This window comes from Typha latifolia, chromosome 8, assembly GCF_019914945.1.
Source record: "Typha latifolia isolate L0001 chromosome 8, TyphaL0001v2, whole genome shotgun sequence".
Lineage (NCBI taxonomy): Eukaryota > Viridiplantae > Streptophyta > Magnoliopsida > Poales > Typhaceae > Typha > Typha latifolia.
Genome location: NC_133093.1, coordinates 8,797,785 through 8,812,406, shown reverse-complemented (window position 1 = coordinate 8,812,406; position 14,622 = coordinate 8,797,785). Strand labels below are relative to the sequence as shown.

At 36.2% G+C, this 14,622-nt stretch overlaps 2 protein-coding genes across 5 annotated transcripts; both read left to right on the top strand.

Annotated features, from left to right (window-relative positions):
• Positions 1-665: 665 nt before the first annotated feature.
• On the top strand, positions 666-2,021 carry LOC140793888 (uncharacterized). The gene is made up of 2 exons (XM_073145653.1): positions 666-798; positions 1,398-2,021. Exon 2 carries the CDS (start codon positions 1,416-1,418, stop codon positions 1,878-1,880), a length of 465 nt encoding a protein of 154 aa, XP_073001754.1. The 5' UTR covers positions 666-798; positions 1,398-1,415; the 3' UTR covers positions 1,881-2,021.
• Positions 2,022-2,800: 779 nt separating this feature from the next.
• LOC140793547 (pre-mRNA-processing factor 39-1) lies at positions 2,801-13,564 on the top strand. 4 transcript variants are annotated; one of them, XM_073145073.1, is made up of 16 exons: positions 2,803-2,983; positions 3,704-3,778; positions 3,881-4,141; positions 4,272-4,378; positions 4,816-5,045; positions 5,662-5,829; positions 6,834-7,194; positions 7,698-7,841; positions 9,453-9,605; positions 9,687-9,803; positions 10,321-10,401; positions 10,492-10,644; positions 10,842-11,132; positions 12,275-12,388; positions 12,824-12,980; positions 13,168-13,564. In XM_073145073.1, the coding sequence occupies exons 2-15, from the start codon at positions 3,721-3,723 to the stop codon at positions 12,941-12,943; spliced, it is 2,358 nt and encodes a 785-aa protein (XP_073001174.1). In that variant the 5' UTR covers positions 2,803-2,983; positions 3,704-3,720; the 3' UTR covers positions 12,944-12,980; positions 13,168-13,564. The 4 variants fall into 4 exon arrangements, with proteins under 4 accessions (XP_073001173.1, XP_073001172.1, XP_073001174.1 ...); XM_073145074.1 differs by having other exon boundaries at positions 2,804-2,983; positions 3,881-4,132; XM_073145072.1 differs by having other exon boundaries at positions 2,801-2,983; positions 3,704-4,132.
• Positions 13,565-14,622: the final 1,058 nt, after the last annotated feature.

Sequence of the window (14,622 nt, the reverse complement as noted above, 5' to 3'; positions counted from 1 at the left end):
GATTAGGTTAGTGTTCTACAAAGACTCACTCCAAGTTGTATTAATTTCTCCTTGGTAACAATCTTTTCTCTGGCAATGGATAGTAGAAATGCCACTGTTGTTATACCGTTGCTGGATTCTTCTGAACGCTAAACCTACTTTTGCTACTATATTTTTTGGGCTGCTCGAACTTCTTATATGAATGTCGCAAGTGTTATTTCTTTTTCTTTTGTCTTCTTTTAATCAAAATGTAATATATTACCTGAAAAATAGCGTGAAAATACATCAGTATCCTAGCAGATGAAGAGAAACTCTGCTCCCTATTCATGATCTTGTCTAGATAAGAGCTCCTAAATTCCAAAATCGAAAAGAAATAATTATCTAGTACGTTATAAATAAACATCTGCTGTTCGTCCATCAATTATTTTAGAATATTTAATTATCTATCTAGACATAAGAAAAAAATTGTAAAAATTGTAAATAAATTCTAATTCGAATCGACTTTGAAATTTTCCCATATATTGATATACCGGATATCTGATAATAGGATCGAATTCCACGAAGTTAAATGGATCCGAACTCGATATCAATATCAAAACTAACTATCCGACGGTTTAGCGGATCCGGGTGGAGACCCGGGACTCCTATGTTCGGGCTAACCCTAAACCTTCCGCTCTCCCCAAAGAGCAACGAAGAATACGAAGTCCATCGTCTCCCTCCATTTCCCCTCTTTCTCGCCATTTCTCTTTCACAGCAGACGCCGCTCGTATCTTCCTCTCTACCGCGGGGATCACTGTTTTCTGCTCTTCACTCTATCTGGTATTATTTCTCTACTATATTTTTTCGGTAGGGTTTTGAAGTATTGCATCATTTAGTTGTTCAAAAGTTACAACTATTGGATGATGTGTTCTCCTCTGGATATGGCTTGAATCGTATATTATCTTGACATTGCTAGATTCTGCTATATGTGCTGCTCCTTTTTTTTTGGGTGTAATTGTATAAGGAGATAGGAGATGTACTTGAAAAAAGGGACTTTTTTTCCCAACAGATCTCTAATTATGAGTGCGTTATTCTTCTTTCTTTTAAAGTTATACTTTCTTTTCACTCATTGAGAAATTGAATAGTTTCTAGGTTCTCAGTAGGTTGTCGGTATTTCCAATGGCATTCCAGGTGATCTCTCTCTCTCTCTCGGGCATGCTTATCAACTGTTCGTTGAAAAGCCTCTTCTATGAAGATGCCATTGAAGCATTTGATACAATTATATACTTCATTCCTAAAAACTCAGAAAGAAGAAATAAATCATAAAAATGATTCTGATTTCGATATTACTTTTCTAAGTTTATGGAAAACCAATTTCCATATGGGCCTTTTTTTTCATGCGTTTCATATGGTAAACTTCATTGCACAATTGAATGCAGCTTTCCTAGATCAGTCCCATGGCTACACTGAAAGATGTTGTGGCTCGGAGACCAATTGCAGCTACGATCAGGCTTACTGTGCCGGCTGGCGCAGCCCGACCGGCCCCGCCAGTCGGTCCAGCATTGGGTCAGTACCGGCTTAATCTGATGGCATTTTGCAAAGACTTCAATGCAAGGACTCAAAAGTACAAGCCGGACATGCCAATGGCGGTTACAATAACGGCATACAAGGACAATACTTTTGAGTTCACCGTCAAGTCGCCCACCGTTACATGGTTTCTTAAGAAAGCTGCGGGGATTGAGTCGGGCAGCAGCCGGCCAGGACACACGGTCGTGTCCTCTATCACACTCCGTCATGTTTACGAGATCGCAAAGGTGAAGCAGTCAGACCCCTTCAGCAAGCATATGTCTATTGAGGCCATATGCAAGTCGATCATCGGCACCGCTAATTCTATGGGCATCCAGGTTGTTAAAGATCTTTGAGTTGTGCGCTTAGAGTTTGTTTTCATTATAATCATATCTATGCGAGAGTTGTCTTCTAATCAAATGTGGTACTTGAGAGGTTCTACCTTCAGCCTGATGGAGAATGAAAGAAGGATGAATCTAATTGTCAGTTGAGAATTACTCTGACTTATCTTTATTGCTCTCTTTCATGTCAATTTCCTTTGAAGTAATCTGAATAACATAAGATTTACTTGCTTATCCTTTCTTGAACGAAAGGGTTAATAGTTTAATACGATAAAACTAAAATTTGTGAATTTATGATTCTTGATTTATTATGACAATATTATTTCAATCTTAAACTAATGAAGGCAAGAAGTACACAGAGTGGAATTATCTCTTGCCATTAGGCAGTTGATGCAAAAGCAGCAGCAAACAAGTAAAATGATAACATTTTGGGTCTAACATTGAATCGTATCAAAGATGAAAGATAACACCTAAATTGGCTCTTGAAGTTGATTGGCCTATACTTTATAAGAATTTTTCGATATATATATATATATATATATATTGCAGCAGTTTATATCTTTTATTCGTATATTCCCCTAGATTTAATATTATTTGTGTACCCTTCTAGCATTAATATTTGCTTTATACTATTTACACATTAATTAGTTTTTTAACGGATAATTCCCAAAACCTCTGCTTCTTTCATGGATGATACTTTTCAAACTAAACGTTTCTCTTGGTTAAAATCGTCTTCGTTTTGGTTCAAAATCGTAACTCAAAATTTTAAAAGATAAGATCATCTTTGTGGATTATTCGACCCAGATCCAATTAAACATGCGACTTGGATCCGAATTCGATCGGAGTTAAATGGATCCGGACTCAGTTTTACTACCTATTCGACCCGGAACTCGTAATTTTTCTGGAACATACGGCTTCGCACGTGCCTTTGTCCTGGTTCCTATTACCCCTGACAAGCTAACCCTAACCCTAACCCCTCGCCCCTCGGTGCTCCTCCCACTGATTCCACCGTCTCCCTCCATTTCCCCTCTTTCTCGCTGCTTCTCTTTCAAGCAATCGCCGCTCCGATTCCTCTCTATACCGCCGGGATTACTGTTTGCCGCTCTTCCCTCTATCTGGTACTCTATCTCTACTAGTCTGGCCAGGGTTTTGAAGTATAGCATCATATAGTTGCTGTAAAGTTATAACTTTTGGATCATTAATGTCCTCCGGTAAAATTTTGATCTTCAATTATGTGTTCTCGTCTGGCTAAAGCTTTCATATAGTACCGCAATATTGCTAGATTCTGCTATTCTGATTGTTATTTCATTTATTTTAGTGTAATTGTCTAGGAATATATGAGACATACTTAAGAGGGGATCTTTTCCCAATAGATCTCTGGTTATGAGGGCGTCATTCTTGTTTCCGTTCAAAATTTTACTTTCTTTTCACTTAATGAGCGATTGAATAGTTTCTACTTTCTCGGTATTCCGAAGTTATCTTTCTGACTGATTCTGGCCTAAGACGAGTGAATTTGTTCAAAGAATCTTCGCTGTGCAAATAATGCACAGTACTCTCCTGTTGTCACTAACTGACTTGAATTATTGCCTGCAGAATTTCGTTTCTACTTCTATCATTGAAATCTCTTTTTCTTAGTTGAGTTTTCTGTATATGGTGGAAGGTTTCTGTAGCTCGAGAATGACCTTATTCTTGTAGCTGAAAACTATACAGCGCAACTTATACTTGTGCTCTGTTAGCATATATGGATAATTCTGTTAAAGTTATCTATCTTCGGAGTTCACTTCAGTTTTACTCTTGTAAATTAAGCCCCTGGTATCTTATATTTATCTTTTGCACAGTTGGCTATCCAAGAATAATGGAAGATGCTCAATCTATGAATGTACAAGCTGCTGCTATGGAGTATCCTTCAGCAGGTCAATTTCCTGCAGAATATACTACTACTACTAATCAAGGCACTGTCTCCAATGGTAGAGAGGCTGATCCTGCTGCTTCTTCATCTGTTGTTTATGCTCCAGTGGATAGCTCCAATTCTGATGCAACATATGGTGTGGCTGGTGAACCTAAACGTGATGATGAGCCTATGGCAGCTAGTGAAAACATTGTCAGTCATGAAAATGCGGCTGGTCTCTCTACATACCAGGATAACTACAGTTCTTTGAATGGAGCTGCTGGTGAGATGGAAAGTTATCAATCTACAGGCACTATGGAGAATGGAAGTCAACCAAATGATGCTAGTGGACCAGTTATTGTACAACCATATGAGGATGGTATTTCAAGTACATTCCCTTGAAATATAGCTTTTTTGTGTTCTTGTTGACTTAAAATTTCTAGAGTTCTTTTTTTTAGTGTGCTAGGGCATGCCAGTTTTGGTGTGACATCTGATGTCATATATGTTTGACTTTATAGTGGTGTATTCTGCTGAAGAAGATAGGTTGTGGAATATTGTAAGAGTAAATTGTTTGGACTTCAATGCTTGGACAGCCCTTATTGAAGAGACAGAGAAAGTTGCAGAGGTATGATTTAGTTTTCATCTTCTAATTTAACTAGTTTAACATTCATTTCAGAACCTAGGTACCTTTGAATGAACATAATATTAATCATTTTGCTATATTATTGTGACCAACATTTAGCTCTCCAAATGCACTGGAAACTGTAACTTGCTTTGTAGCTTTTGTGCAAAGAAAATGATTTTCTTGCTTTAAGATGTTTATAGAAAAGACAGGCAGGACTGCTTGGTGAAGATACCCATAGATTTTGGGATCTAATGTAGCACTCTCATTGTATGCAGAAACTATGACATCTGAACTCTGAATCTTCGAAACTCGGTTGTTGGTTATTGTCTATATAGTGCTAATTTAGTACTCAATAATGGACAATCAGTTTTGGCTTTCTAATAATATGTTTTTTTTTAGTTGGCTTGTGTTAACAGCTTGTTGCATCTTCTTTGTAGAACAACATCCTGAAAATTCGGAAAGTTTATGATGCATTTTTGGCCGAATTTCCTCTTTGTTTTGGCTACTGGAAGAAATATGCTGATCATGAAGGGCGTCTTGATAGTGTGGACAAGGTTGTGGAGGTGTATGAACGTGCTGTTCTAGCAGTTACCTATTCTGTGGAAATTTGGGTTAATTATTGTCAGTTTGCAATATCAACTTATGAAGATCCAGATACCATCAGAAGGTAACTATTGGACATTCATGTTTGTTTTCTGTGATACTTCCTCTGGACTTCATTTGCAATCTTATAAGTTCTGTAAGTTCTAACCATATTTTGGCATGCATGGACAGTGATAGCCATATGCATGGAGTGCAGGTTTGATGGGATGCACTTTAGAAACTCTTTTCTAATGTGCCGACCATTGTGTTGGTGTGTTTAGTGTAGTTCTATCTAATATTTTAGGATTACTTCTCATAATTTTAGCCTTGTTGTACATCTTTTTTCTGTCATTGAAAGGTATGTCTAGTAGTCTTATAGTTCTTGAGGTACTGCTACTTTTACTTTGATACTCCTGGGGCTATCATGGGTGCACCATTAATCCAAATGCTGCTCTGGAGATCATGCTCAATTATGGGCTAAGATGGCCCTTTTCCTCTCCTCCGTTCCATGATGTGATATTTTCTGGAAGGTAAATGCAGTGAATTCGTGCCAATTTTGGAAGTATGATCTGCTGTCCAAAAAAAAGAAGTCTTCTCAATATTAGCCTTCTGAATCTCCAATTTATCTCTTAATTTAGGAGAGTGCTTGCAAATATTTCACATGTACAATAACTTCTTTCCATATTTTTTTTGCCCTTCAGTCTATTTGAACGAGGTTTAGCATATGTCGGAACAGATTATCATTCAGACCTATTGTGGGATGAGTACATTAGGTATGAAGAGTCCCAACACGCATGGAGTCATCTGGCAATGATTTATACAAGACTATTGGAGCATCCTATACAACAGCTTGATCGCTATTTTAATTGGTAATTTTCTTTCCATTAGCTCTTGTCTAATTTGATGCTTTAGACTTCTACTGTGGCCAATGAACCATATTATTATCTGAATCTTTATTTTCTTATGCTATAAGACTCTATTTTAGATCATTATTCAAAAAACTACCCTTTCCATTGTTTTCTTCAGATCCAAATGAGTTGGGAGGATGCTGTTATCAAAATGAAAATTTCATTCTTTCAACTATATAAATGCTACCGAAGTTTTTAGATTCAGCCAATCCCAATCCTACCTCGACATGATTGGTTTTGGGCCGGTGTTGGCCAGATTTACCAAAACCCGGTCCTTGTCTGACCCATTTAGGTCAGATCAGCATAAAAAACCCATGGATCGGAGGGTATGAGGTTGCACCGCATCTCTCGATGAGCTCCTCCTCTAGCAAAGTTTTCTGGTGCCGATCTGTCAAAATAGAAGTCCAGCAAGCTCCTTCTTTGACACCGCACTCCAACACCCTCCCCTTTTTATTTCTTTTCGATTTTTTTGTTTTTTCTTCCATTTCTACTCTCTCTCTCTCTCTTTCCAGTCACCTCCCCACTTCTCTTTCACTCTCCCTCTTCTTTCATTCTCTTTGTTGTGCAGCAGCAGATAGAGGAAGAGGGAGCATGAGGGCAAGTGTGCAAGGGAGGAAGAGAGAGAGATTTGTTTTTAGACTTCCAATTTATATTTATATTTTCCATCATTTAAAAAAAAGATATATTTTTTGGTATTTTAAAAGAATTTTTGAGTTTTACATTATTAAAACTAGTTCAATAATGGTGGCCGATACTTCGCTTTTTTGGCCAACCAATTCTGATATTTCAAACCTTGAATGCTACTAATCTAGTTCTTCATTGTTCTTGCACAATGACCGAATATACTAACACAAATAACCAGGCAATGCTTGGTTTCCTTTATATAATAAAATAACAACTCTTGGAACTGTTCAGATAATTCTATGGGATTTTCTTATGTCATTGTGTTTCTCTTTGCATTTCAGCTTCAAGGAGTTGGCTCTTAGTCGACCTTTATCTGAAATACGGACTGCCGAGGAAGCTGCTATGTTATCTGCTTCCGGTGAGGCTGGTGGTCAAGGTCTTGAGGGCGAGGTTCATCCAGATGGTGTGGAACAAGATCCTAAACTTGTAAGTGCAGGATTAACAGAAGCAGAGGAGTTGGAGAAGTATATTGCAATTAGGGAAGAGATGTATAAGAAAGCTAAAGAGTACGACTCTAAGATTGTTGGTTTTGAAACAGCTATTAGAAGACCATACTTTCATGTCAGGCCTCTTGATGATCCAGAACTTGAAAACTGGCACAACTATCTTGATTTTATCGAGAGAGGAGATGACTTCAATAAGGTACACAATTGAGTTCATTTTGGGAGATTGATTTTATAGCTTTGAAATTTGTTAATGTTTTTCCAGTTCTGCTTGGAAATGATTATGAACTTACAGTTCAGTCATATTGGCTGCATTAATTGCTTTAATGGCTAGTATGTTCGACGAAGCTACCTTAGAAAATGGGATATTGAACTGAGGATTGAGCGTCGACTAATTGTTTGCTTTCTATGAGGCTAAGTACTTCAAACCCTCATTTGTCAGTGGACGTTCTGGGTTCATCCTGTTTTTTGAAATTCGGATCTCATATATGCAGGTGTTTGCTTATTGCTTAGCCACTTAATCATCTATCTATCAGGGAAGGATGGTCCCTCCTTTCATATTGAGGGGCCTCCTGATCAGCTAATGGAGTACTCCTTGTGAACTTCTCTTTGTTGCAGTATCAATTTTTTTTTCTATAAGTTAAGTTAATTCTTTTTTCATTTCCTTGTCTTTTTCTCTCATATTACTTAATGCTGTTTCAGGTGGTGAAATTGTATGAAAGATGTCTAATTGCTTGTGCCAACTATCCGGAGTTCTGGATTCGTTATGTCTTATGTATGGAAGCTAGTGGAAGCATGGAGCTTGCCAATAATGCTCTTGCTCGGGCCACTCAAGTCTTTGTGAAGGTCTGTTGATTCTAACTTCTAAGATGAGCAAATTATGTAGGTTGCCTTTATGAGTAATATGCTAATTACATTTCCGTATAATATTCTATTTTGCTACATAAAATAGGAAACGAGTTAGTAGCCCAAGACTTGTGATTTTGATTAACGTCAATATTTTGGGTTTGGCCATTCAAAATCTTGTTTGTACATGGAATAAAATTAAAACAAGAATACTATGAATGACTAAAGAATCAGAAATATTTTTTTAAGGGCTTAAGCTTAGTTTTCAATATTTGCTTTGAATGACAAGAAAACTAGGTTGCATTTTTATCAATGTTTTAAAAAGCGGCCGCGGGTGGCAGGCGGTCACCCCACCGCCTAGTGCCTAGGCGGAAGGCGGGCGACAAGGCGGTCTAGCATTTTTAATATAAATAAATAAATAAGTATAGTATATACAGAAATTTTAATAGTGCACTAAATCAAAACACTAAATAACATAATCACATTGGCTAATTGTTTATTAGTGATAACTAAATAATTGAGATATCTATTTACTAACTCTAGTTTATTCACATGAATCACATTTCAAAATCCTCTAATCAGAAATTATATACTTAAATAGCAAGCAATTAGTAATTCCCCCAATTAATAATGCATGACAGTGAAAAAAAATTCTTCTCTGTAATCTTAATTCAATAATTCATAAAGCAATTAGCAATTAACTCCTCTAAATTGGTTAGTTTTATTAAACCTGGTCCGCTATAAAACCCGACCTGCTCACTAATAACCGCATCTCGACTTGGCGGGCCAAAGCGCTAGCCCGCCAAGTCGGGCCAGGCGGCCCACCTAGCACTATTTAGCACCTAGGCAGCTCGCCAAGGCGCTTGGCTGCCTTTTGCCGACGCCTTTGAACATGGCGGGGCGGCCGCCTTTTCCGCTTTTCAAAACGGTGATTTTTATTTCTTAAGCTATGGTAATTATATCTGTACCTTTTTTCTTCTCCCATGGCTTGTTTCATAGCTTGCTGATGGCGATGTATCTTCATTTGTACTTAAAGATGATATAAAGAAGAAAATATTTCTTTCAAACTTTACATGTCAGCCATGGTTATCCTTATGAGTTGTTGCGCACTGTGAATACAGATTGTGATCTAGTCTTTTTTCAAAGAAAAAAGAAAGCCTTTGCATTACCAAAGGGGTGAGCACCCCCCCACAAAGATACAAAGCTCCATTATGATTATGATCTAGTCAAGTACAACAGTCAGCAGCTAGTGAGAATATTCCATATTAATCCACATAATGTTACTCTCTAAAATATGCTTACAAATTACATTGTCTTAATAAGAAATGTTGCCAAAATTACTCTTATGTGAATTTCAGAATTTACAGTCTTAGTGTAACTCTATCTAATAATATGTCCTGAAAGTATATTCAAACTTTTGATCCTTTTTTATTGCTTAAGGTCCTCAAGGTGAGGTTATTGTCTTCTCCGTTTTTTTATGAAAATCCTGTCAAGGATAATTTGAAACAATCTGAAAAATTCCCACGTTACATCTTTGACTGTGTTATGCTACTTGGCTTTTCCTTTACTTTGATTACAGGTTACATTAATTTGTTCTTTTTTGAAAAACAGAAACAGCCAGAGATTCACCTTTTCTCTGCCCAATTTAAGGAGCTCAGTGGAGATGTTTCAGGGGCTCGTGCTGAGTACCAGCTTCTTTACTCAGAAATATCTCCTGGTCTACTAGAAGCCTTTGTAAAGCATGCAAACATGGAATATCGTTTGGTACCCTTCAATATGAGCTCCAAAATTTTTTCCTAGCAAATATGCTTGAAGTGTTTTTTCAGCTTTCTTGTATTTTTGCAGGGGGAAAAAGAAGCTGCTTTCTCTATTTATGAAAAAGCTATTGCTGCTGAGCAGGAAAAACAGCATAGCCAGCTTTTGTCTATGTTAGTTGTTCAATACGCACGCTTTCTGCATTTGGTAGGATATTGACTTTACTATATACACCAATTTGATACTTCACTGGATGATCATCTTTAGTAGGAGATTATTTTGACTGATACTAAATATATGAATTACCATGTTTATGTTTTGAAAAGCTTATCTGCATGATTTTTCTGGATTTGAAGGATTTCTATAATATTATAAAGCTTCCTGATATGGGAAATATCTTTGAAATAGTTTAAAATATATTTGACCTGATTATTCATAGTTTACTTCATCATTGTACTGCATGTATTATTGTGTATCAATGTTTCGGAAAACAGGTCTTGCTTTGAATATAAATTGTAATAACTATGAACTAATTTCAGCGAATTATTTGATCCCTATTTGCAATAACTGATAAAACAGTCCAAGGAGTAGGCAATGCTATATTGACAAAATAAATTTGCTGTTGTCCATTGTCTGCTTTCAATTCTAGTTTGCCTAAGCCTCTTGGGTGCTTCAATTTATGAAGTTTTGATGGCTTGGTTCTACTTTTGGAACTTTCCTACAGGTTGCTGGTAATGTAGAAAAGGCAAGGGAAATTTTAGCTGGATCTCTTGGGCAGATACAATTGTCGAGACCTATTCTTGAGGTTTCTCTCACATTAAATTCAGCTGACAAATTCCTTTCCTTTATGTTTCTCTAGCTGTCCATTGCTCAACTTGTTATTTGGTGCTTGCAGGCTATAATTTACTTGGAGTCAATATATCCATCTCCAAAGCGTGTTGAGTATTTAGATCCATTGGTGGAGAAGTTCGTCACACCTGATCCTGAAAATACCAACCTGATGGCAAGCACAAGTGATAGAGAAGAGATATCTTGCATCTTTTTGGAGGTAAAATTGTCAGTGATCCAATTGAGCTTGCCTATGAAGCTTTACAAGTTATCTTAGGAGCAGCTAGTCAATATTGGTATTTTTAGTTTGTGTTCCAATGTGTAAAAGAGTATTAGTTCCTGCATCTGGCCATCATCTGTAGATAATGGTAATGCACATTCTCTTTGTATTAATTTAGATTGCAACTTCATTTTCAGTTTCTGGATCTATTTGGAGATGCACAGTCAATCAAAAAGGCTAGCAATCGACATGCAATGCTTTTTCTACGTCAGAAGAGTATGCTAGTATCAAAGAAACGGAGTGCTGATGATTGTGTCGCTTCGGACAGAAGCAAAATGGCTAAGACCGGAGATCCAGGGCAGTCAGTTATGGGAGCATACCCAAATTCCCAGAGCCAATGGCCTGGTGGTTATGGACAAAAGGCCCCAGTTTGGCCTCCAACTTCGCAAGCACAGGGACAACAGTGGAACACTGGCTATGCACCACAGGTAGATAACCTTTAAACATATATATATATATTTTAAGTAATTATTTGTTTCTTTGGTATGTACTCTTATGACAAATACAAAATGACATTCTTAGTTCTACTACTAAGATCATTGATATTATGAATATGTACAAATGTTGTTTGTTTGTTGAATTTGATCTTATACTTATTGATCTAGTATCTCTTTAAGTTAATGTTTTAAAAGGCGGTCATGGATTGTAGACGGTCACTCTACCGTATAGCGCTAAGGTGGAAGGTGGGTGCCAAGACTGTCTAATATTCTTAATATATAAAAAATAATTATATATTATACATATATAATGTATATTAATATAACGTATGTAAAATTATTAATAGTAATTTACAACCATAACTACACAAAATCACAAATTAACTATATATATATACACACATGTTTCTATATATACATGGGCCATTTGTACAAAAAACCCTTTGATTTTCAAAATAGCAAAAATAGGTCTTTGTGCGCATTTTTATGTAAATTATGTGCATTTCATTATAAAAAAGTGTGCATCTAGTTATAAAAAATAAACATATTTAGTTTCAAGAGCTAAATCTTGCTATTACTGAAATCTAAGGGCTTCTTTCAGCAAATAGCTCATATATATATATATATAGAGAGAGAGAGAGAGGGAGGGGAGGGAGGGAGGTGACATTCACCCACTCACTAGTACATATTAGAAACCACATTGAAAAAAAAATGGTGGGTTTCCAATGCAAAGAAAGAAAGAAAAGGAGGAGGGGAACGTGGCCTCTCTCTCTCTCTAGCTTACTACCTGCCTTCTACCGGGGCCCCAGACCGTCAAGGGGGCCATCAAAAATGTCTTTCAAAACCATGCTTCAAATATGATAATAACAATTAACATGAAGTGTTTAATGCAAAACTGTTTGCTATTTAAAGAGAGTTTTGCTATTGTATAATTGCTGTTTTTTCTTGTTAATAGTGTAGCTGTTTTTGTGGTATCACTGTTAAATTATTTGTCATTGAATAAATTCTGATGGTATAAAGAGTTCCAATTTTTTTTTTCTACATGCATTGCCATGCCCATGATTCTCTATCTTGTGAGCAGTATTTGCTTGCTTTCTCTTAATACTCAATGTGATACTAGTTTTGAATTTCAGGCTGGATATGCTGCATATAGTGGCTATGCTAATTATGGTCATCAACAAGTGCCTCAGTCAGCAGCTACTCAGGGTGCTGCTTATGGTGCTTATCCAACAACATACCCGGCTCAGGTAATGGTCTTCCAGTTAAAAGTTAAGTAGGAGACGCATATCTATGTCGAGTGATTGAATTAACACTTGCAACTTATGTTGATTGATCATATTAACACCGTCAGAGTGGTATTGACACCTAAAAATGCTGTCACACTTCCATATATCATCTTTAATAATAACTGACATCTGCGCAAGATCTGCAACTGAATTCTAATTTGGCAAGGCTGATATTTTTCCTACTTCAGGGGATATGTTGGTTGTTTCTATTTGCTTCATGCTGGGCATGACTTACAACCCATATGTACTTTAGTTTCTTTTGCTTCTCTTCCTGGATATTATTATATCCTTTTTCTTATTACATGAAAAGGTGATTTGTTAAGAGTCAGTAAGGTATGTAGTGATGAAGATATTAATATGATGCACCATTCTTATTCTCTTCACGGGGCGCTTCAGGCTTATCCACAACAAAGTTATGCCCAACCAGCAACTGCAGCAGCAGCAGCAGTACCGGTAGCGGCATTCCCTCAGCAACCTGCACCAGCTCCTCAACAATATTATGGCAGCTATTATTGAATTGGCCTTGGTTCTTCCAAACAACTCCTGCTACCAGGTTATTTTTCTTCTCTCTTCATTGTATGTTTGATTATATTGCAGATGAAGTTCTCAAACGACATCAGGACTCAAACACTCAGAGTTCTAATTTGATGAGATGGTGGTGTGGGGTTGATACAGATTTTCTGCTCAAGTTTATGACCTTCAATATAGTTAACCAAAGATATCACGTTATTTTCTGGCAGGAAGCCTAATCGAAGCAACGCTCAATATTGCAGAGATGCCTGCTAACCTTCTTTTTTGCTGGATGCAACAGAGGCGGCAGTGGCATGATTAGGCCTTAGCTATTATTACATGAAGATCCTGTTGCATTACCTAGTGTAATTTTCACGTTGATGTGTTGGCGAGAATTAGCTCTCCTTAGATGTTGATGGCCTCTTGGCTTAATCTTATGCTGTTTTAGGAGAAGAACGTGTGACCAAAGATTGCTTGTTCTGCCTTTTTAGTTTATTTACACCTCTGATGGAATTTTGTGCAGGATCTTGAATATATGGATGTATCATTCATGAATATGACGTTGTTAGTTTGACTTAGCCTTGTAATAGCTTGAGTTGTTTGACAAGGGTACCAAAAATTCAGATACGGAGGCTGATTCTCTGGTGTCCTATTTTTTTCCTTATATTAATTTAGTACTGCGATGCTAGTATATTAGTTTGCTGCAAAGAAATTAAGATGATTAAAACTTTTGTTCTTTGTTTAAATAAGAATCATAAGAAGAGTATAATTGAGGGCTATTTGCATAAAAAAGTTTTTTGGGTTTTAGTAATTGTAAGATTGGGCTCTTAAAATTGAATGCATTTATTTTGTATGTTAAATGTAATTTTTTTTATAATGAAATGTACATAATTTATACAAAAGATGCTATATAGGAAGGAAAACTAAATGGCTTTTTTTATTTTTTTAATGCAAATGACCTTTAATATTCGTTTATTAATCTATTCTTTTTTTATCTAAATATCTTTATGTTTATTATTATAATTTTACTTTTGAAAACATATCGCCTTGATTAACTATTATTTGAATTACTCTCTTTTTTCTTTCTCTTATCTCCTCTGGTGTGTTTAATTATTTGCTAAATTATTATTTTTAATTTTGTGTCATATTAAGTATAATTATGACCACACTGTAATAATTTATACTAGTATAATTCTCTCATTTAAGTATACAAAATGAGTACAACTATATTGGTCCATAACTCAACTCAAATTGAATGGAGGAAATGAGGAGTTCATAAGGTTGAACTATGCCTGTTCTGATTATTCTTAATTCTGGTATTTGAAATGAGAAATACTTGGGATCTCCTTTTGGGGAAATATATTAAAAAAACATTCTATGTTATGCTTTTATTATCATTAATAACTTACCATGCTGGTAGTTATAATATGTTTCTATTGTCCTAAAAATACGAGAGAAATAGATAATATTTTTAATATAAAAAAAGTTTCAGTAAAATTGCCCACTAACATACTATGAAAGAGGTGGTGAGTGGGAGAGGTCTTTTGAGATAATAAAAGCCAAACATAGGGTTTGATTGATAGATATCTAATAAGATAATAAAAGCCAAGGTTGAGTTTTTTCTATAATTTTTATTATCTACTTCTTCGAGAAGACTGAAACCTCCCTTAGCCAGACCCAGCCGC

Excerpts from the sequence above, each read along its gene's own strand:
- LOC140793888 (XM_073145653.1), top strand. The coding sequence starts at position 1,416 with ATGGCTACACTGAAAGATGTTGTGGCTCGGAGACCAATTGCAGCTACG.
- LOC140793547 (XM_073145071.1), top strand. The coding sequence starts at position 3,721 with ATGGAAGATGCTCAATCTATGAATGTACAAGCTGCTGCTATGGAGTAT. Across the intron at positions 10,402-10,491 it reads TGTCGAGACCTATTCTTGAG|GCTATAATTTACTTGGAGTC; the intron begins GTTTCTCTCACA and ends TGGTGCTTGCAG. Across the intron at positions 11,133-12,274 it reads ACACTGGCTATGCACCACAG|GCTGGATATGCTGCATATAG; the intron begins GTAGATAACCTT and ends TTTGAATTTCAG.